Source organism: Macrobrachium nipponense, chromosome 41 (assembly GCF_015104395.2).
Source record: "Macrobrachium nipponense isolate FS-2020 chromosome 41, ASM1510439v2, whole genome shotgun sequence".
Classification (NCBI taxonomy): Eukaryota; Metazoa; Arthropoda; class Malacostraca; order Decapoda; family Palaemonidae; genus Macrobrachium; species Macrobrachium nipponense.
Window position 1 is genome coordinate 49304553 of NC_061102.1, and position 22648 is coordinate 49327200.

At 44.9% G+C, this 22648-nt stretch overlaps 1 protein-coding gene across 4 annotated transcripts in view; it reads right to left on the minus strand.

Moving 5' to 3' along the window:
* The window catches only part of LOC135212754 (DNA polymerase subunit gamma-1-like), a 74995-nt gene that overhangs the window by 25412 nt on the left and 26935 nt on the right, over window positions 1-22648 (minus strand). For all 4 annotated transcript variants that reach the window (XM_064246501.1, XM_064246500.1, XM_064246498.1 and 1 more), the window contains exons 3-4: window positions 20307-20465; window positions 3002-3195 (exon numbers count right to left, since the gene is read on the minus strand). In XM_064246501.1, the coding sequence (XP_064102571.1) occupies window positions 3002-3195; window positions 20307-20465 (353 nt within the window). The remainder of the gene's footprint in view (window positions 1-3001; window positions 3196-20306; window positions 20466-22648) is intronic.

Consider the following 22648-nt stretch of genomic DNA (forward strand, 5'->3'; position numbering starts at 1 on the left):
CTTCGGTTTAAGGGCTGGTATTGGTGCTGGTATAGCTGGTATATCTGGTATTACATAACGTTTCGACCTTCTCGCAGGTCATCCTCGGATGAGTCGTTTGAAGAGACTGTAGCAAGGAAGTCTGTGGGGCGGTATTTATAGCGGCTCAGACCTAGAGTTGCATTCTCATTGGTCAGCCCGGTCTTGGACGAAGTCGTGGATCTCGCCTCGAAGGTCTCGGGGATTCTCTCGTGCGAGCACCACAGTAGTGTGCCTGGGGATGAACGACAGGAATTCCGTCCGTAACAGGAATCCTGTCATCCTGTGGGGGCTCCTGATTATTTGGTATTGTCGGGGGGTCGTTCGCTACTCTCCGGGCGGCGGTGGGAAGGAGAAACGTTGCTTGGGTGATGTTAAGATTTGGTTTCTCCTTGCCTATATGGAGGGCTTCCAAGAGGCGCAGACGTCGGGGATCCGTTGTCTGGTCTATTATTTCGAAATTAGGAATAATATCATTTCTCTTTATCCGTTTGTTATGAGCAGTCCTGGTGTGGTTGAAGATGGCTCCTTCTTGAGCATGGCAGGAGATTCGCTTGGAGAAACGCATGGAGGTCATACCGACGTATTTGCCGAGGCATCCTCGGACGGGGCATGTGTAACGGTAGACCACACTCGTCTTCTTCAAGGGATCCTGCAGGGGCGCCGAAGGGTTGTTTCTCATCACCAGGCTGCTCGTCTTCTTCGTTTTATAATAGATAATTAACTTAATATTTTTTTTGTCTGGGTCGGCGGGGCTGACGTTTTCGTCGATGATCTTTTTGAGGGCTTGTTCGTCCTCCTTGTACCTCCGGTGGAAGTGTCCCTTGTAGAACAGCTTGATGGGCTCTGCAACATCGGGGCGGGGTTCCTGGTGGTACCAGGCTTCCATATTTTTCCTTATAGATTCATCAACAGCACGATTGGTGTGTCCGTTGTCGACGAGGACCTGGGCGGTGCGCTCCAACTCACTGTGTGTATCATTCTAGGAGGAGCAGTGTGAGAGGGCCCTCCTGACGAAGGCGCTGATGGTGGAGCGCTTATACCTCTCAGGGCACTCGCTCTCACCGTTCATGCACATACCCAGGTTCGTCGGCTTCGTGTACACCTTCGTGCTGAATTCGGAATCTCGCTGTTCGACAAGAACGTCAAGGAAGGGGAGGCAGCGGTCTTTGCAATGTTCGATCGTGAACATGAGGCAGCTGTGGTCATGGAATGCACATCGCAGCTGCTCCATCTCATCCTGGGAGTCAGCGCAGACGAAGGTGTCATCAATGTAGCGCACGTACATCCTCGGTTTGTTGGAATTCTGGAAGACCCTCTCTTCGACGGTACCCATATAGAAATTGGCGAAAAGGACCCCAAGGGGAGATCCCATCGCCACGCCGTCGATCTGGGTGTACATACAGCTGCGGTGATCAGCAAAAGGGGCCTTCTTAGTACAGATTTCCAGCAGGGCTCGAAGGGCATGCTCTGGGATGCTTAAGGATGGAGTGCCAGGGTCCCTGTAAACTCTGTCCAAGATCATTTGTATGGTCTCGTCTACGGGGACGTTGGTAAAGAGGGATCCCCGACATCTGCGCCTCTTAGAAGCCCTCCATATAGGCAAGGAGAAACCAAATCTTAACATCACCCAAGAAACGTTTCTCCTTCCCACCGCTGCCCGGAGAGTAGCGAACGACCCCCCGACAATACCAAATAATCAGGAGCCCCCACAGGATGACAGGATTCCTGTTACAGACGGAGAGAATCCCCGAGACCTTCGAGGCGAGATCCACGACTTCGTCCAAGACCGGTCCGACCAATGAGAATGCAACTCTAGGTCCGAGCCGCTATAAATACCGCCCCACAGACTTCCTTGCTACAGTCTCTTCAAACGACTTATCCGAGGATGACCTGCGAGAAGGTCGAAACGTTACGTAATACCAGATATACCAGCTATACCAGCACCAATACCAGCCCTTAAACCGAAGACGAACCTGGCACCGAACTGAACTACGCCTACGGAATAATACCAGCACTGATGACGACCCCTGCTTGACCTGGACCTGATATCCAATAAAAGATTACCTTCAGCATTTATGATTTTTGAAAATTCCTAATATGAATATTGGTTAGTTACTCAGAAACATCGCTGAGCCTGAGAAGCGAATTGTAAGGAAAATAGAAAAAACAATATATAAAATCAACTCGCTTAATTCTGCCATTCTTTTTAACAGTATATTTGCCTAAAAGAGGGTCTTCTACCAAAATAATAATAATAATAATAAGGATGTTTTCCCAGACATCTGAGTCTTATCTACAAACTCTTCTCAGGCTGGTTATTTTTGGATTTCATACAAACAAATCTCTTATTTTACTGATGTTATACTGCCTGGTGCAATGAACTGCTAAATAAGAAGTGTTATTCTCCAGGTATATCCTAAGCTTAGCATCTCATAAGAGCAAGGATCCTTTACTCTACATCAAAACTGCTTCCTAAAAAGCTACGGCTAATACACAAGCAGTTAATCAAAAGTGATGTGGGGAGGGAACTCCCATTAATATATAAGGTAGAAAGAGTGCACAGTATTCACATATTTATGGCATAAAAAGAAGTCAAAATCAGAGCAAATATGTACATACATACAAAATTTTGTATTGAAGCCTTTTTTTTTTATTTAGCAACTTGCTTTAGTAAACAGGCTTACTGAACTGAAAACTTCCAAAATATTTTAAATGAATTTTACTTCAAGCTAAACACAATATGAATTCCTGGTAAAGTCTTTCCTGGTAAAGTCTTATGTATCCTTTTTAGATGTGCACTAAAACAGCAAATTAAAGCAGACATGAAGTCTGTTTAAAAAAGTGAACTTAATTTTTGTCCTATTATGGATTATGATATAAAAAATACAATTTTACTGTTCAAGCAGGAATGTTTCTGGGAATAATGTCTCCTTGATACAACAGTATCTGACAATTTCACAAACACTGGAAAACACCTGACCTTTGCATGATCACGTGATATTCCTGCCATTTCTGCAGTACGACTGTGCATGTCTGATCCATCAGACTTTTTTCCTTGCAGAGTCATCCATCCAAAAGCAGTTGCTCCATGCTCACTTGAAAAATATGCATCCCCAAGCACTGCTGCGATCCAAAGTTCTTGAGAATCTACATCTGCACCCACAAACTTGTAACCTGAAATATAAGATGGAGATGCACCTGTTTCATAAAGACTTTTTACAAATTTATTTCATCAGACATTTATGAAAAGATACCGCAGAACTTTTGGGAAACTTAATATACCAACTATGATAAAGATCTGTTTAATTCACATTTTCACAAGTGATTCCTACCTTTCAAGCCTAGGCTACCATATGCTAACCTAACAAGCCTACCATAAGAAACAGTGCCATTTGGTAGAAATATTGTAAGCAGTTGCTGGTTATTGGCGGGGATTCCGTTCCCAACGGCATGACGATAACCGAAAATCGGCGAGAATAGCGCCAATCCCCGATTATCAGCGTATACCGGCACCAAAAATTCAGTTGTTGTCGTCATTAGACAAGTCCCATAAAACTGGATCGCTGATAACCGAGGCCATCGGTAACTGGGGACTGCCTGTATACGTATATAGCATTTCTGGGCTCAGCTCGTGTCGGCCTATGAAATATCCTTAAGTTCATTATTTCTAGGTAAAATTAACCTAAAATTACCAGAGAAAAAATAAAATCAAGAAAATGTCAGTAAAACTGACTCGCTCACTCTATAAAAGATGTGTCGGTATGGAAATAGGGGCAAGTGGGATCACTACCACGAGTCATTTACCATTTAGACCTTCCAACAAAATCCCCACCTGAGAGAGCTGATACTAAAGGGTGATGCAACCGCTACTACTACTACTACCGACGCCACGCGGAGAGCAGCGCCCCTAGCGGTCATCCTTAATCTTTAGCTCTACAACGCTAGGTGCTTCTTTTTCACTTGTGTTGTTTTTCGCTGGATTTTATCTCTAATTACGATGGAACGTGCTGCAATCGCTTCGGCTAAGTTAAGTGCCTCATAAGTAGTAATTTTTGGTATTCCAGTCTTCCAGGGACCAGTATTTTCCTTTTTATAGGTCATATACGGTCTCCCGGTTGACTCGTGGCGGCCTTGTGCCGCCTCGTGTTGTTAAGATTTCCCAGTCTCCCATACTGGGACATCTTATGCTTATGGGCTTTTTATATTTACGTTCATCGTTTTATTACATCGATTTTATAGTTAGGACACAGCCCTTTTACCCTTTTTTCTCTTAGTTTGGTATTTAGGGCTATACTGTGTTTTTCTGGCCCAGCATCCCAGCTCTTGCTCTTCATCGGCTACTGCTGGCTCCGAGTAGTCGACTGTTCTTCGGATCAGTTCGCCTCCTCCTGGGCTTCTTTTTCTTTTACTAAAGTGTCTCTTCTTTCTTTTACGATGTATTATTTATTATCAGTGTTATTTAGGGTGCTAGGCTAGCCTAGGTGCTTTGTGCCATGTGTTGGTACTGGCTGGTTCACGTGGCCCCTCTGTGGTTGTGTTGCTATCGCGGCCTAGGCCACCTACGTTCACGTGTCCCTTAAGCACCTTACCCTCCCCCTTCCCTCCCTACCATGTGGCTCCCCCTTCCCTCCCTACCATGTGATAGGGAGGGGTCTGGTGGATCTCCTTGGTTGTCACGACAACCACCGTAGCCTACCTCCCTCTCCCTCCGAGGGGGCCAGGAGTTCTGTACCAGCTGGGGTCTAGGGCGACCACTTGTCTCGGGTACCGGGTTACCGGGCGGGTAGTAGTAGGGATGGGGGGGGTAGGCCACCCCCACTCTCTCTCTCTCTCGTCCGCCGTGTTCACGCCGGGATTCCCCTCCCTATTTTCCCCAGTCCCAACCCTTCCCCTACCTTAACGGACGGAGCCCCCGCTGAAGCCGGGAGCCCCTTCGGTTATAGATCCACCTGGCTCCGCCAGTGGGCGGGGTGGGAATTTACTAGTGGTCTGTTTGCTTGCCTATTATATCCTGATTTTCGCTACCGGAGGAGAGCTCGCTCCTTACCCGGGCACTCCTCTAGTAGACGGAAAGTGTTATACCTCATTCTATATGGATATACCCCTTACTGATACGATGACTTTTAGTTTTTAATTTATGTACTCTCCGTCGTTCTCCGTCGTGGTTTCATGGCCCCTCACCACTCCTGGTTGGAACCTTTTTCCTGTCTCCGGCGTAAGCCTCAGACCCTCACCAACCGCCTAGCTAACCACACGTATTACGGCGGGGCTCTAGTTTAATCTAACTTACATGCTCCGGCATGCAGCGGAGTCTATGTTAGGCTGTAAGTGTGCACTCTGATACTCATGTATCTCTCCAGGCTACCAACTGCCAGGTTCCAGGTTGCAACGCTACGTTGTACGACCCCTGCGCCCATGAAGAGTGTGGGACCCACGCCCCGTGTGCCACTAACCACAACGGGATGATCGTTTGGCACCCTGAGGCATGCACCATCTGCTATGACCTCGTGAGTCAACTTTTGGGTGGGGTAAGTTAACTCCTGGACATTTTTTCTTCTTATCAATCAATATCCCTTAGTTTTAAGCTTCTTTAAACCGTATCTCCGCTGCTAGAAGCTTCATATCGCCTTCTCTTACAGGCTGCCGCGGTGAAGGAAGTCGCTCTGGCAACCCTGAAAGCTTGGGTGGGCGGCTTCGGGAAGAACGCCGCCAAGGGCCAGCCTTATATGCTAGACAAGAAGCTGGCCATCCAGATCTTCCCCGGAGGCAAGGCGACGGGGTATGTGGACCCCATCTCGGCAGCCCCACTCATAGCTTCCATTCAGCAGGAGGTGCAGCAGGCGTTTGGGTCCGTCTCGACGCAGGAGCCGGTCCCAGATGTAGCCAACCTGGACCTTAATCTTGAGCCTATGGCGGTAGGTGCGGAGGATTTGTTGGTTGAGGTAGGTGTGTCGGGCGCTCAAGGTCTACCCTTGTGCGCTCCTGGATCTTCTTCCCCTGTTCCTTCTTCTTCTTCCTTCCAAGGCTTCACGAGATCTGAGATCCCTTCTCGTTCTCCCGCTCTCTCAGTACCCCCGAAGGTGAAGGGACAGAGAGAACAGAAGACCCTACATAAGACGACTTCTAAGAAGTCGTCGTCTTCTTCGGCTAGGAAGTCTACGACATCCTACGCCGATGCGGTGAAAACGAAGCCTAGCTCTTCCTATTCAAAGAGCTCAAGAAGCAAGGCTTCTAAGGAGAAGGCTCGCGCTCCGGCCGAGCCAATGCCTTCTCCGGCATCTACCGGATCTACTCCGGTAACTCCTGTTGGGGTGGCGGGACCTAGCTCTTTTGATTCCACCACTTTCTCAGCGGTAGTGATGCAACAAGTGGGAGAGATGGTTGGCTCTCTTGGTACTAAGTTTGAGCAAATGTTTGCCCAGCTGTCCAGTACGATCAACCAATCTGGTCAGTCCATACAAGACCTCTCTAAGCGAGTTAGAGAGCATGACGACCGCTTTGCTGGCCTCAATCAGGCCCCTCAGACAAGCTCCCCTGTAGCAGGTACTGGTCTCCTACAGCTACCTCCTTATGAATCCCTACCAGCCTTCTCTATGGATAACCCCTGGAGAGTGGCAGCTTATGCCCCCTTCAAGGATGGCATGATTTCGATCCCGGAGTGTGGAACAAGAAGGATTGAGGACTTCGAGTTCTATCCTCCCGGACTGACTCAGCCTTTCATAGGGTATGCTAGGCTGACGGTAACTGCTCTCAATAGAGAGGATAAGATCTCTAGAGAGACTGTGCTATATAGTAGGGATCATGCACAGAGGGAATGGGTTCACTGCCTGGAGGATTGGGATTGTACCAATACCAAACTCCAGGCATTCAAGAGCCCCTTCACTATCTTCGCTACGGAGGAGGAGGCTTCTCTTCCATTCGCTACTAAGGTAGTAGAAGCGACTCTACAGGCAGTCCTGAAAGACGAGCCCATGCCACAGTTGAGAGAGGCGGAATCAACATCTCCGCTCTTTCCGTCCTTCGGAGAATTGTGGGAGAACCTACCTGCCACTTTCTCAGTAGGTAAGCTGAAGCCAGACTGTGCGATGTATCAGTTTGGCGAGAAGCTCCCGAGACTGCCTGATAGCCTTATTCAGGCAGAATTCGATGCCCGCACAAGATTTGGGAGGTCTCTTAACTCCCTTATCATTACGGAGATGGCTGCCCTGTCCTATGCTACGGAACCGCTGTTTAAAATACTGGCTAAATCCCAGCTCCAGACGGTTCAAGCCGATGCCTTTGACTTCTTCTTAGCCAGAAGGAACTGCCGAGCATGTCTTGCAGGAGGCAACTATTGGCATGAGCCTAATAGACTCCTAGCTTCCAGCATGTGGGGTGCGGACCTCTTCCCAGAAGCCTCTGTGAATGAGGTGCATCACGAGGCTGCTAGGCTTAACCAGAGCCTTAGAGCCAGATGGGGCATCTCTTCCAAGAGGAAGCAAGAGAGCGCCCCTGCTGCTGGTAAGAAGTTAAAGAAAACGGGTAGGAGATTCCAACCCTATCAAAAACAGCAGCAACAACAACATTTCGTCCAGGCCGTCCCAGTTACACAACAGGGACAGCCGTCAACCTCAAAGCAGACACAGCCCATTCTCCTGTTGTCTCCTCAAAACCAACCTTCGACCTCATACACCGTCTCGCCAGCCTTCAATTCGATGTATGAAAGCCAGGCCTACCCAACCTTCAACGGTTTTCTAGGGGGAGCAGAGCGAGAGGTCACTTTCGCCAACGTGGCACAGGAAGAGCTGCAAGAGGCAAGCACTTCAGAGGAGGGCGCGGAGGTCAACCCGCTCAACAACAGTGAGGCTCCCCAGGTAGGAGGGAGGCTGTTCCTCTTCCGTCACAGGTGGGGGTTCAGCAAATGGGCACAGAGCATCATGTCCAAAGGATTGGGTTGGAGTTGGATCAAAGATCCTCCTCCAAACAAATCATTCTATCAAATACCATCAAAGGAGTTGACAGATTATGCGGAGGAACTCCTTCAGAAAGGAGCTATTGCGAGAGTCAAGCATCTAAAATTTCAAGGTCGCCTGTTCAGCGTGCCAAAGAAAGGCTCAACAAAAAGAAGGTAATCTTAGACTTGTCAAAGCTAAACTCTTTCATTCGTGCGACAAGTTCAAAATGCTCACCATCTCGCAGGTACGGACCTTACTTCCCCGTGGGGCCGTCACAACCTCTATCGATCTTACAGATGCATACTATCATATCCCTATAGCCAGACACTTCCGTCCATTCCTAGGCTTCAAACTAGGAAATCAGAAGTTCTCATTCAAAGTGATGCCCTTCGGTCTGAATGTAGCCCCCAGGGTATTCACGAAAATAGCAGAAGTGGTAGTTCAACAGTTGAGAACACAAGGGATAATGGTAGCAGCGTACCTCGACGATTGGTTGATCTGGGCACCAACGGTCGAGGAATACCTCAAAGCCACGAAGAAGGTAGTACAATTTCTGGAACATCTGGGGTTCCAGATAAACAAAACGAAATCCAGACTCACTCCGGAGTCTCGTTTTCAGTGGCTAGGAATCCAATGGTATTTATCCTCCCACAATCTGTCAATTCCAGTGGTCAAAAGGAAAGAAATAGCCAAGTTTGTGAGGCAATTTCTCAAAAGCAAACAAACGTCAAGGAGAAACCAGGAAAGAATCCTAGGTTCTCTTCAGTTTGCCTCAGTGACAGACATCCTCCTGAAAGCAAGACTGAAAGATATAAATCGAGTTTGGCGATCAAGAGCAAACGTCAAATCTCGGGACAAGTTGTCAGTAATTCCACAGATCCTTCGCAATCAGCTCCGTCCATGGACAAAAGTGAAGAATCTTACCAAATTGGTACCCCTTCAATATCCCCTTCCGGTGTTAACCATTCACACGGATGCCTCCCTGTCCGGTTGGGGGGGATATTCTCAATTCAAGCAAGTTCAGGGGACTTGGTCCGGTTCAATTCCGCCAGCTCCACATAAACGTTCTGGAAGCAATGGCAGTATTTACTACCCTGAAGAGACTCCTTCCCCCAAAGAAGTCTCATCTAAGACTAGTTTTGGACAGTGCAGTGGTAGTACATTGCATCAACAGAGGAGGGTCCAAATCCAAACACGTGAATCATGTCATGATAGCCATCTTTGCTCTAGCAGACAAGCACAGATGGCATCTATCTGCCACCCACTTGGCAGGGGTAAGAAATGTGATAGCGGACGCACTGTCCCGGTCAGTCCCTCTGGAGTCAGAATGGTCCCTAGACGACAGGTCATTCCAGTGGATATGCCAGAGTCCCAGGTCTCCAAGTAGATCTCTTCGCCTCACAAGCGAACCACAAGCTCCCTTGCTATGTGGCCCCCAACCTGGACCCTCTGGCTTATGCCACGGACGCCCATGTCGTTGGACTTGGAATTCAATGGAAGAAAATCTACGTATTTCCTCCAGTGAATCTTCTTTTGAAAGTTTTGAGCAAGCTGAGGACTTTCAAGGGACTGGTAGCTCTGATTGCTCCAGATTGGCCAAAAAGCAACTGGTATCCTCTGCTTCTGGAATTGGGTCTCCGACCTCAACGGATTCCCAATCCCAAGCTGTCGCAATCAGTACAAATGAGGACTGTGTTCGCTTCCTCAGGAATTCTTCAGACCCTAACTTTATGGACTTCATGAAGTTTGCGGCTAAAAAAGATGCTAACATTGATCCACAAAACATCCTCTTTCTAGAATCAGATAAAAGAGAGTCAACTATTAGACAATATGACTCAGCTGTTAAAAAATTAGCATCCTTCCTGAAAGAATCAAACACTACAACCATGACAGTTAACTTAGCTATATCCTTTTTCAGATCCTTGTTTGAAAAAGGCTTAGCAGCTAGCACCATTACTACTAATAAATCGGCTTTGAAGAAAATCTTTCAGTTGGGTTTCCAAATAGACTTAACAGAATCTTACTTTACGTCTATTCCCAAAGCCTGTGCTAGACTTAAACCTTCTCAAAGGCCTACTTCAGTTTCATGGTTCTTAAATGATATCCTCAAACTAGCCTCAGATACTGACAACTCGTCTTGCACATTCATAATGCTACTTAGAAAGACGTTATTTTTGTTAAGCCTGGCTTCAGGAGCCAGAATTTCAGAACTGTCGGCTCTATCCAGAGATGCGGGTCATGTAGAATTTCTCCCCTCAGGAGAAGTTCTACTTTCTCCGGATCGCAGCTTTTTAGCTAAAAATGAGGATCCCCTTGCAAGGTGGGCCCCTTGGAAAGTCATCCCACTTCCGCAAGATCCTTCTCTTTGCCCAGTATCAACTTTAAGAGCCTTTCTATCTCGTACATCCTCTAGATCCTCAGGTCCTCTCTTTATGAGAGAAAAAGGTGGCACTTTATCAGTGAAAGGAATCAGACAACAGATCCTTTACTTCATTAAACAAGCCAACCCTGAATCATTTCCAAAAGCACATGATATCAGAGAGTAGCCACCTCAATTAATTATTCCAACATATGAATTTTGAGGATCTTAAAAAGTATACTGGAGGAAATCACTGACAGTCTTTAAATGTCATTACCTGAAGTCCTTGGAATCTTTAAAAATTTTCAGCAGTAGCAGCGGGAAACATTGTTTCTCCTGATACTGCACAGTAGTTGTAGTATAGATCCAGGTGTCCTTTCTACCTACCTCGTCCAACATGCCTCACCCTATTGCCATGCTTCTCGGGATACTCTAGCCTTAGCCGCTAGAATCGTATTGGTGGAATGCCCCTTATTTTTTTGCTAGGGACATCCACGTTGTGTACATATAATGTACTTCAGTGTTTCTACCCTTATTTTTATGCTAGGGTAGAACACAATGAGTTTGTATATTTTGTAAATATTTAAATTAGTGAATCATTCTATATTGTTCTATTTGCCATTACACTATTATGTATCACCATGTCTAGTATAAGCTAATTTTAAGTACTTTATTAATTTAATTTTGCTATGTTTACCCTGCCATTGTTTAGTATAAGCTAGCTTTAAGTACTTTTGTTAGTATACTGTAATGAGTCTTGATTCACTTATATTATATTACTTTTTTACTATTGGGTTTATTTGTCCTTTATTCCATCTTGTCTGTTTCTCTGGTACTATTTCATAGGCCGACACGAGCTGAGCCCAGAAAAGGGATTTTGACGTAGGAAAAATCTATTTCTGGGTGATTGGCTCGTGTCGCCCTATGAAACCCACCCTATTCTTTTTACCCACCCTACAGGACAAGATGTTCATAGATTAAGGATGACCGCTAGGGGCGCTGCTCTCCGTCGCGTGGCGTCCGGTAGTAGTAGTAGTAGTAGCGGTCCGCATCACCCTTTAGTATCAGCTCTCTCAGGTGGGGATTTTATGTTGGAAGGTCTAAATGGTAAATTAATGACTCGTGGTAGTGATCCCACTTGCCCTATTTCCATACCGACACTTCTTTTATAGAGTGAGCGAGTCAGTTTTACTGACATTTTCTTGATTCTATTTTTTCTCTGGTAATTTTAGGTTAATTTTACCTAGAAATAATGAACTTAAGGATATTTCATAGGGCGACACGAGCCAATCACCCAGAAATAGATTTTTCCTACGTCAAAATCCCTTTTTGATTAGGGCTACATGTACTGTTACTAACCACACCTTGGTCCTTATTTCTTAACATGGATTGCTTTTCTATTTTGTGTATTCACAGACCTTTTATTCTAGGTCTTTATGTCATGTCTATGGTATCAATTAATTAGTAATTAAAATAGTGTTCAGTTCTTATTCCTCAGGAAGTAACTCCATGATATTTAACTACAGTGCTGTAGTTCTTAGTCAATAATAAATAACAGGTATATCTAGACACAATAAAAAGGAATTACAGGCAGTCCCTGGGTTACGACGGGTTCGGCTTACAACGTTCCAAGGTTAAGGCGCTTTTCAATTATATTAATCAGAAATTATTTCCAGGGTTACGACGCCTACAACGCTGATCTGGCAGAAGAAATATGACACCAAAAATGCAAAGTAATCAATATTTGAAGGTTTTTTATGCAAAATGCAATAAGAATGCAGTTTACATAGTTTTGAATGTACCCAAAGCATTAAAAATGATATTGTTAAGATACAATAAAGTTTTGTACATACTTACCTGGCAGATATATACTTAGCTATAGACTCCGTCGTCCCCGACAGAAATTCGAATTTCGCGGCACACGCTGCAGGTAGGTCAGGTGATCTACCGCCCCTGCCGCTGGGTGGCAGGAATAGGAACGATTACCGTTCTAGAACCAGATTTTCTCTTCCACCTGTCTCCTGAGGGGAGGCTGGGTGGGCCATCAATCGTATATATCTGCCAGGTAAGTATGTACAAAACTTTATTGTATCTTAACAATATCATTTTTGTACATGGAACTTACCCAGCAGATATATACTTAGCTGATTGACACCCTTGGTGGTGGGAAAGAGACAACTATTTACTGAATAGACAGGTAAACAACATACGTTGTAGGTAATAAATAAATAAAACCTTGGTTCCTACTTGATCAGGCGGAAGACTCCATGGCTAATGCCTAGGAATCTGCTTCGCCTCAAGAGCCTCAGCGAGGATGTGACCTATGGCTAAGAGTTCTTGTGGGTCTGTCGATGGGGTCTTATCCATTTACTCGACAGAGCCTCTTACATGACAATATGCCTATGCCTAGTGGCATAATTAAGGAGCACAACACCGATCCCGATCACCTGATCCTAACACGAGGGTTAGTGCTTAAGTTGAAAAGAGTTATCTACAAACTCCTTTCAAACTACCCAAAGAAAAAACAGACGTTAAATAATTTACTCACAAGTTAAGGATCAGTATCTGCTCCCTATCCCAGCAATGTATCCGCAGACACGTATCAACCAAGAGAGAAGGATCCCTCGAAGGTTATCTTGACATCCTTCGGATAATGGGAAGTCAACACAAGAGTTGCATCTCCCGTATGTGACAGCTAATATGTCCTTATGACATATTGTTAGGGAAACAAAGAACAAGAATTCGGAAAAGCTCGCACTTCATGCGCTTTTAATTCTCAGCTGTTTGAAGGAATCATCAATGCACTTATCAAGTGCTTAGGAGACACAATGTCTCAAAGAAGGCCAGGGCGTTATTTGATATCGATCTCTTCTGGGTGAAGCCTGGAGCCTGGCTAGCGCTTCGTGCCTGGCAGGCGCCTAGCGCCTGTCTAGCGCCTCGCGCCTGGCTGGAGCTTGCGCCTATGGCGCCTAGGAGCCTGGCTGGAGCTCGCGCCTGGCCTGGCGCCTCGCGCCTGGCTGGTGCTGATTGGCTCCTTCCTTCCTGGCTTACGCCTCCGCGACTGGCTGGAGCCTTGCGTCTGGCTGGCGCCTTGCGCTGGAAGGCACCTGGAGCCTGGCAGAAGACTTCATGATTACTGTCTATGAGTCTGCATGCCTCAAGAGTTTCAGCGAGGTAGGGACCTATGACTGACAAACCCTTCTGGATCATGTCAATGGGGGCTAGCCCGCTTACACGACAGAGCCTTCTCGGATCGTGCCAATGGGGGTTGACCCACTTACATGGCAGAGCCTTACCTGTATCATATCAATGGGGACTAGCCCTCTTACATGACAGAGCTTTAGGTTTCTCTTTACTGGAAGGAGCCTTGCGCCTGGATGGATCCTCAATCCTGACTGGAGCCTAGCCTTGAAGGAGCCTGGCACCTGGATGGCTTCTAGAGCCTGGCTGGCGCCTCACACCTGGCTTGGCTCCTCCACACTTGCTGGAGCTTCGAGCTTGGAAGAGTCTCTAGGCTGTCTAGCGATGTCCACATCGGACACTCTTATATCTGTCCGATTTGTTCACCTCTGGCGCATTTGCACCAGGTTGGAGGCCCGCTCCTTCTCAGTATCCGACCATGACAGAGTTCCTTGGAACTGTCCGCCTCTGGCGCTTTTTTCGCCTGTATTGGCATTTGGCGCCTGGCTGCGCTACATTGTCCGAGAGTTCCTGAACAACCACATAGTTTATCAGGAGACTGGAGAAGGGTGGAAGAAATTCTTCCCCTTTGTGAGCTTTTGGCCCCTGGCAAGGGGAGGTGATTTTAGTCAGCTACACCCAGTAGACAACAGGATATCTAACAATACGAGAGAGAAGAGTCTTCCTCCGAGGAGGATCCTTCGTGAACACTTCTTTTGCTAACGAGATCTCTTCTTACATGTTGATGAGGTTCATCGTTGCAGAATCTTCCCTATCCTTGCCCGAAGGAAGGGAAGGAGTCTGGAAGTCGAAGGAGACTCTGAGCTGAAATTGGGCGGAACCCTGATTTCTAGCTCTTCTTGTATCCTTCTGAATACCTTCTGGGAAGCATTTTGAGCCCTCATCGCACCCCGAAGACTCTGTAGGCAAACGTTTAAACCATCTCTTCTTCTGTAGATGAAAATGTAAGTACCTGCCTGGGCAATGAACTTCTATCTGAAAGCGTTTGCTGTCAGGAAGTAGAGGGATTTAGTCCTTTTTGTGACAAGACATACTATGCTGGCAAGAACCCATTGCCGAGTCTCCATTGAATCTGATGCGAGATTCCAATGCACAAAAAATTCACTTGTCTTCTTGGTCGTTTAGGGCTAAGAGAAACAAAGAATTCCTTCATAAACTTCCTCAAAGAAGTTTGATGAGGAGCAGTTCCATTTTGTCGGAACACGGAATCTGTGGCCACAAAAAGATCCCATTTGAAGTACATGATATCCTACTCTTGTCGTATTGCGGTATCGTATAAGATCCCGAAGATCTTAATCCTCTGTTATCTCTAATTCCCTTGTAGAGACAGAGTATAGCCTTTTACTGCATTCTTTGATAGCAGATATATCATAGGTGATTCTTCCCTCTGAAAGTGAAGAAAAAACCTCGCTATGTGGTTCACAGAGGTATCGGAAGAGGACAGTTTCCTCATTCCATCTAGCACGATCTGCAGCAATTCTATGTCTTAGCCATGACTATTGTCATTTACCTTGAAAAAAACCTCTCATTCATGTCCACTTCTGGTCAGTCTGCACGCGGACAGACTCAGAGTGGAGAGGGGTTTTTTAGGTCTATTTATAATAGATTCTGATAGAAGAATATCCAGATACTCTTTGGAAAAGCCTTACGAAACATGTTGTGAGAAGAACGTGACTTCTGTGAATCCAACCTCTCTAAGGCCAAAATGAGGCATACATCCTCTCTTCCTTTGACGCCCATTTATCTTAATATCTGTTAAGAATTTATAACTAGGGGAAAAAAGACTAAAATATATCTCTTGGTTCGAGGAAAAGGAAGCAGTCTAAAGGAAGCCTGTTCGTCTTCTACCTTACAAAGAGATTTATGAAGAAGACTTTCCGCAGGTTCTCACAACTCTTTTAAATAAATGTTAGACATACGTTAACAGTTATTATCTTCGATCGAGAAGGTTCTCACGGACATGCAAAATCTTGCATCGAACCTCTTAAGGATCGTTACGTTCCGTGTCTGTTCCCAAATAGGTTCTCTTTTGTTAACGCGAACAGGGGCAAAAAAAGAGATTCTCGATGCTCTTTGCGATATGAGAGAGTCGTGGAATTGGCCTAAGTGATTAAAATAAATCATTTCATCATTCCTTGTAAGCGACCCCTTTTCGATTAATGGGTAACGAAATCAGGAACGAATCTTGCCGTTACCAAGCCTGCTGTCCGAGAGGCTACTGGACTCTTAGGTTAATAACTCGCTAAAACGAGAAAATATCTTGGATGGTGCTTCTGGCGCGGCTGGCGCTTCTGGCGCAATTTGCGCCAGGCTGGCGCTTCCTTCTAGTTCTTTTTAGGTTATGTGCCATAACATCTATGCCTTTATGGTACCCGACATCCTTCACATGTTAATTCCGTTCTTAGTGGAAAAAAAAAACTTTTATATACCGTAGTATAGTCCCATTCCAGGGAAACAACTTCGTGTTCACTAATAGAATGTTTCCCATCCGACTCAACCACTTCTCTTGAGCAATATCCGATTCTAAAAAGGTTGTGTGCGTTTCTCGAAGGATGAGAGAATTATATATATAGCGCTCTGCCGTATTAGAATCCTTTATAATACTGTCACATTGTGGTAAACAGCATTCAATCTAGGAACCTTGTAAGGATACTAGGAATTCTGTAGTAACCTCGGTATGTGCATAAGACTTGACCATACCGTAGTCTTAAAGTGAATTCTCTACTACATTCATCTTCTCACTAAGCATGTACTCTAATAAGCCATGCTTTCGTAAGCATGAGAGCATTATACAATATAGAGTTCCGCTGCGTTAGAATCCTTTAAAAAATGTTACCTACGGTAAACAGCATTGAAATGTTGTAATATCTTTCTTATTGAAAGCTTCTTAGCAAAAGGCAGACAATATTTTATTTATGTTTGCTTAACTATCCCTCAATCCGAGGCTAAAACCACGATTGAAGGGGAGAGACACGGTTAGTCATTCCATCCCGCAGGAGAGAGACATGTAACCAACCAGTCATGACCGACACCTACATGATACTGCGTTGGTGACGTCTAAGCGATAGCAGTCTCGTTAGCCGACTGGCCTTACTCTTCCAGAGTTGCCAGCTACTCCATTTAATAAAGGAATCTTATAAAATTATTATCGAACTTCAGGAAGTTTTTATAATGCATATTTAAGCGAAACAAGACTTCGATAAATCTAGAAGCTAGTAGGTGTTGTCTTAACAATCCCTTTAAGCGTAGTCCTTCCTAGGAAATTCCTGGAAGGATACTGGTAATTGAGTTGCTCAGCAAAGAAGTAACTACGGTATGTGCTTATGATTTGCCGTATCGTATTCTGATACAGCAGATACTCTACTACCTTCTTTCCCTGCCGAGGCAGATAGAGAAAGGAAAAATTTGTACTATCTCCGTTCTTTACGTTAATAGAAACGATGAAGAGAGTATATATATCTCCTTAAGGAAGGAAGTTAATCCAGGAAACTCTTTAAATCTTCATGATTTCCTCATAAATCGTGGAAGAGACAGAATTCCTGTTGATCTGTAGGTTTACGGAACGGAAGTAGATATTTCCTATCCGCCATCATGCCCAAACGTCGATGAGATTCTTATAAGAAAACTCCCAAAGCTCTTGCCTCTTCATACCGAGGGAAGAGCATGAATGAAGGAGAGAGTCCTCTGAATAATGAAAAAAATGGCTTCTCTTAGTATCAGAATCCTTCTGGCAAAAGCGACGGCCGCCTGTGGCGACATCTTGCACCTTTGCCAGGGGAAAGTTGCTCAAGTTAAAAACTCAAAGAGGGACCTCGCAACTGACCTCTCTCTCAAAAGAAGATTAGGAATATATTCTGGCGCCTGGCTCCTTGCGCCTAGCGCCTGGAATGTTTCCGCGCGCCTGGAATGTTCCGCACGCTAGAAAGGAGACTCGCTCCTGGAACGTTCCACTTGCGTGGAAAGTCCCGTGCGCCCTGATAGTTCCGAGCGCCTACTAGACCCCTTTTAGAAAGAGCCTCTTGCCCGGAAACGTTCAATGGAAGGATCGTTCTGATTGCCACTCTACTATAAGGCTCCTTGCTCTAGCCGTCTGTTTTTTCTCAGGCTGGCACTTCGTCTCTTTGAAAGGCGCCTTGCGCCTAAGAAAATTTTCTAGAACGCGGCTCGCGTTGGTTGTAGGAACGCGGCTCGCGTTTGGTTGTAGGAAACGCGGCTCGCGCTAGTCTGTTAGCTGGAACGCGGCTCGCTGCTGGCTATTGGAACGTAGCTCACGCTAGCTTGCTGGAACGCGGCTTCCTGGCAGCGGCTGGCTCTTGCTCAGTGTTCTCTTAGTTTTCAGAGAACGCGCTAGATCATCGAAACTCCAAACATACATTCTTCGTCTTTTCGGATGTAAGATGAAGAGACGCACTTTTTTAAGGATGCCTTATCAATGGCTATCCTTGGCAGTCTGGGACGTTCTACAGAACCTGCCGAGGGACGCCTGACCGGTGGGGGTTCTCCCTAACCTTCCTGCGGCTGTCGACTTTCCTCCTCCACTGGGTCTGGGAGTTGGAAGAGGTCTAGGCCTGGAAGCGCTACGGAGCCGATCAGACGCACCCTCCACTGCACTGGGAAAATTATTATCCATTCTTCTTACCTTTTAAGAGCTCGCCTTTTGAGCTCCATCCATTTATCTTCAAATTTGCACATATGAATTTGTAGATTCTGTGGAGTAAGAAGGTGATGAGGATGCAACAACTACTAGTATTGTCAATACTCTAACTGCTCGTAGTACGAAAGGTCTTTAAAGCTTCTAAAGGAAGCGTATCTAGTTATATGCTTTCTGGCTTCCTAAAGTAGAAGTTAGATCTTATATTTCCTTCATCAAGTTCTAACACTTATACACGTATTAGTGAAAAAAAAAAAAAAAAATTCAATATTTCCCTTATTGCAAAATATATGAGTGTCTACCGAAAAATTCGGTAGTTTCACGTAATATATTCTTCAAAATTTCGAAGCCAAATTCATTAAAAAGTTAATAAAAGCGTATGCCAAAACAAAGACCCAGTACTTCCCTGCAAAAGACAGCCCAGAAGGTCGATGGCGATGAAAAAACGAAAATCAAGTCAGGAGGTAGCAACAACGTATGTTGACACTACCGCGACAGAGAAAATCTGGTTCTAGAACGGTAATCGTTCCTATTCCTGCCGCCCAGCGGCAGGGGCGGTAGATCACCTGACCTACCTGCAGCGTGTGCCGCGAAATTCGAATTTCTGTCGGGGACGACGGAGTCTATAGCTAAGTATATATCTGCTGGGTAAGTTCCATGTACAAAAATAAGGTTTTCTAAGCAATTTTGGTGATGTTCCGGCTTACGACGATTTTCAGGTTACAACGCGTCTCAAGAACGGAACCCCCGTCGTAACTCGGGGACTGCCTTATTCATAAATCCAAACAATGCCTCAACATGCATACCATATGAGAACAAAGATTCAGTAACATTTTTTTTTATTTTAACATGCTTTTTCTATTTCTTTGCACTTTTCTTTGCAAAATTACATTAACAACCGACATACCATCACAAAAGACAAGAACAAAAACCAACAGCAACCCTTGGTATATTTATGAGGAAATTTACAAAAAGATGTCATGTGAGATGGAGACGTAATACATTCCCCCTTGAAGTGAGAAGCAGAACTGAAGTCCTGAGACATCCGATTAATGGTTTTAGCCAGTGTAAAAGTTGTCATTAGTGAATTTATAGGCTGTAGAAGTATTGGCACCTCTTTACCGCCAAATTCTTTCCAAATCCGTCCACCACCCAAAACCTGTTATTACTACTCCTGATAAGCAATCCGTCCATTAAGGGTTAGGTAGATATAATCTAATGGAATGTGTTTTCCAAAGCAATTGTCAACCTAAGCTTAAGCAAAAGGATTAATTTATTTTGAAAAATTAGCCTAAAACAATCAATATGACACTAACTGTAAAATAAATAAATAACAGATTTACAGCCCTATTCAAGGCAATTTACCATACTTGCAGAATGATAATGGGTACAGCCTTTATAAGATATCCAGGCCAGCAAATATATGCATATAAGTACACTTTTAAGGTGAGAAAAGAATGGCAATGACAGAAAATGCAGCCACCAAACAAGATGAGAGTGATGTTTATGAATGAAAAATAGAGGAAAGAGCAATTCAAGTGACTCATAATGCTTTTCAAGTATTTTCCAGTAAAACTTTCTGGGGAACAGGCTTGCAGTTGTTGTTCATGACCAGCTTTTACAAAGATAGGGCAGTCAAGGGGCTCAGAAGCCTACTCAGAAAGGTGGGAAGGGAAACTTCTCTTCTTTGCAGATGTCTGGAGATGGTTGTTTCAAAGAGAGGCTGTGATAAAGTAAAAGGTGCACAAAGAAAAACCAAAGTTAGCATCTGGGAGATTTCAGGTGCACAGTGAACTGTGCCCTAGACTCATGTAGACGGTGACTGTTACCTGCTTGATACTGTGTGAGTCAGCCACACATGCATATTTTAAATAACTGACAGCCACTGTCTTTAAAATGGGACTGACATGTCTGGGATCTTGTCATAACCACAAAACATGGTACCTCCCTTGCAACTGAATAATCAGCTGGTTACTATAACACTACTTATATCCAGACTAACTCCATCTCTTAGTTAAACATTTACACAGTACAATACAAAAGCAAAATACGTAAGGGGTTTGTTCATTTTATATTTATACCTTTTCATTATAGGAATAACTAGCAACATAAACTGTGACATAAAGTTATCAGTACCCACCTGGAGGAGCTTCAATCATTGCCTTAAGTTCTGAACCTATACGATCACTATAAGCATTAGATGCAGTCATCCAGGTACGTTCAACAGCTCTTCTTGTAATTGTTCCAGCAGTGACAACCAATGGTAAAATAATACCAGTCTGCCTTGTACTCACTTCATCTAAGGAATAATTTATGAAAATTTTATAAATAAATATAATGTACAAAAACCTTCAAAACATTTACAATAACAAAAGGTAAAATAATCAAATGAAAAAAAGAAATAGCAAACATTAATTACATCTATACTGGGAAACTGACTAACCCATGAACTGTGATAAGCATATGGCTACTTTTCAACTCACCATTGATACAAGTTTGCATATACATATCCAAGATTTTCATATTCACAAGTAGTCCAGCATTCACACTCTCCATAACCTTTATAATCTAAACTCTTGTGCCTACTCATATATGACATGACCAATATCTCTGTTTAGTACTTTCTTTCCTGATAACGAGCACTTGGCTACTTCTGTAAGAACTTCTGTAAGGGCACTACTTTTTATCCAAAAAATTCTCTTCACTTCATACAATAGCATATGATACAATGTCCAGGCACAAATAGGTTTCTTATGCCTTCATTAAATCATAGTGCCTTACATTTCCTTTTCCTGATTATGAACAGGTAATCAATGAACAAGGCTTTGAATGTGGGGCATCCTATATAAACAATGAGTAATTATCACAATGAGATAAAAAGCAATTCTTAAAATCATTGAAAATGCACAATAGGTACTTGCTGCATATTATAACACCAAAATATTTTTCTGGGCTCAGCTCGTGTCGCTGCGCGAAATATCCTTTAATCTATTATTTCTAGGGTAAATGTACTAACACATACCGAGAATAAATAAATAAAGAAAAAGGGGTCAGTACAACTGACTCGCTCACCCCCTCCCAGAGAGTGTCGGTATGAACACTATGGCGAGTGAGACCACTACCACGAGCCAAATGCCAATAGAATTCTCCCACTACAAAATCCCAAGAGGGGAGCCGACCCACAGAGTGGGCAGCACCTACTACTACTACTCCATCCCATGCTGCCGACTGCTGCGCCTCTGGTGGCCATCCTTTTCAGTTAGCGCACACGATACACACGTGCCGTTTTCTTCTCTGTGTTTTTGTGCCCTTTCTTTTGGATTTTATTACAATGGAGCGTCAGCCATCGCAGCAGCTAAGTTAAAGTACTCGAGTGTTTATTGCTATTTGTTTTTTCCGGCCCTGAGCACGTATTTGCCGTTTTTTTAGGTATAAATACGATCTCTAGGTCGGAAGCATGGCAGCATGTTCTGCCTCGTGATGGGTCCGTTCTGGGTCGCCCATACCCAGAGCATCCCCTGTCTTTGTACGCTCTATTTTATTATCCGCTTTGTTTAGGGTAAGGTCTACACGGTTTTGTCATGCATGCATGTCTTTTACCTTATGTAGGCTCTTCTATCCAGACCCTAGCACGGCTCTTAGTATCGGGCCTTCCGACTAGCTTGAGTGGTAGACTTGCCCTTCGGGTTAGTCCGTACACTCCTGGATTTTTTCTCCTACTATTTTGTTTTCTTTCTTTCATTTTATTATTCATTTTATTATCTATGTGATATTGTTAGGTTAGTCAGGCGTCTGGCTCGCTTAGCCTAGGTTTCGGCTATTGGGCCTTTATGTTACCGCTTGTCAGCTCGGTTGCTTCCCGATAGCATCTCGCTGATCAGTTTGGTTTTGTTTTAGGCTTAGTTGTTGTTCTTTATCGCCCCGTGGTCATATGTGATCACGAGGCAGGCCAGACGCCTGTCCAGTCACCTTTCCCCCCTCCCGCTCTTCATAGAGTCGGGGGGGGTGGCTAGGCCTGCCCATGCTCGCTCCGCATACCCGAGCCTGCCTCCCTCTCTCCCCCCACCCAGGCGGAGGGGGTAGAGGGGACGGGACAGACCCAGACTGGACTCGACCTCTCCGGCTCTCGGTGTCCGGTCGGATGGTAATGGTGACTGCCTTTACCCCCTCTCCATTACTACTTCGTCGCTCCGTTACTAGCCCGAGTCTGTATGCCCCCGCTCTTTTCCCACCTTACTAGGGCTCCTTTACCACCGGAGGCCTGGCATCTAGCGGAAAGGTACTAAGTCTACCCCACGGGGTGGACCGGAGCATACAGTCGGTCCCTTCTAACCTCTCCGTTTCACTGAGTTATCACTCCGCCTCGCACTGGACTTAGTCCGGTACGTTCGAGCTTTTAGGTTTAATATTTTGTTCAGTTTAAGTTTTAAGTACCTTAAACCATTCCCCCTCCCTTCTTTTTTACCGGATACCTCCGGGGTT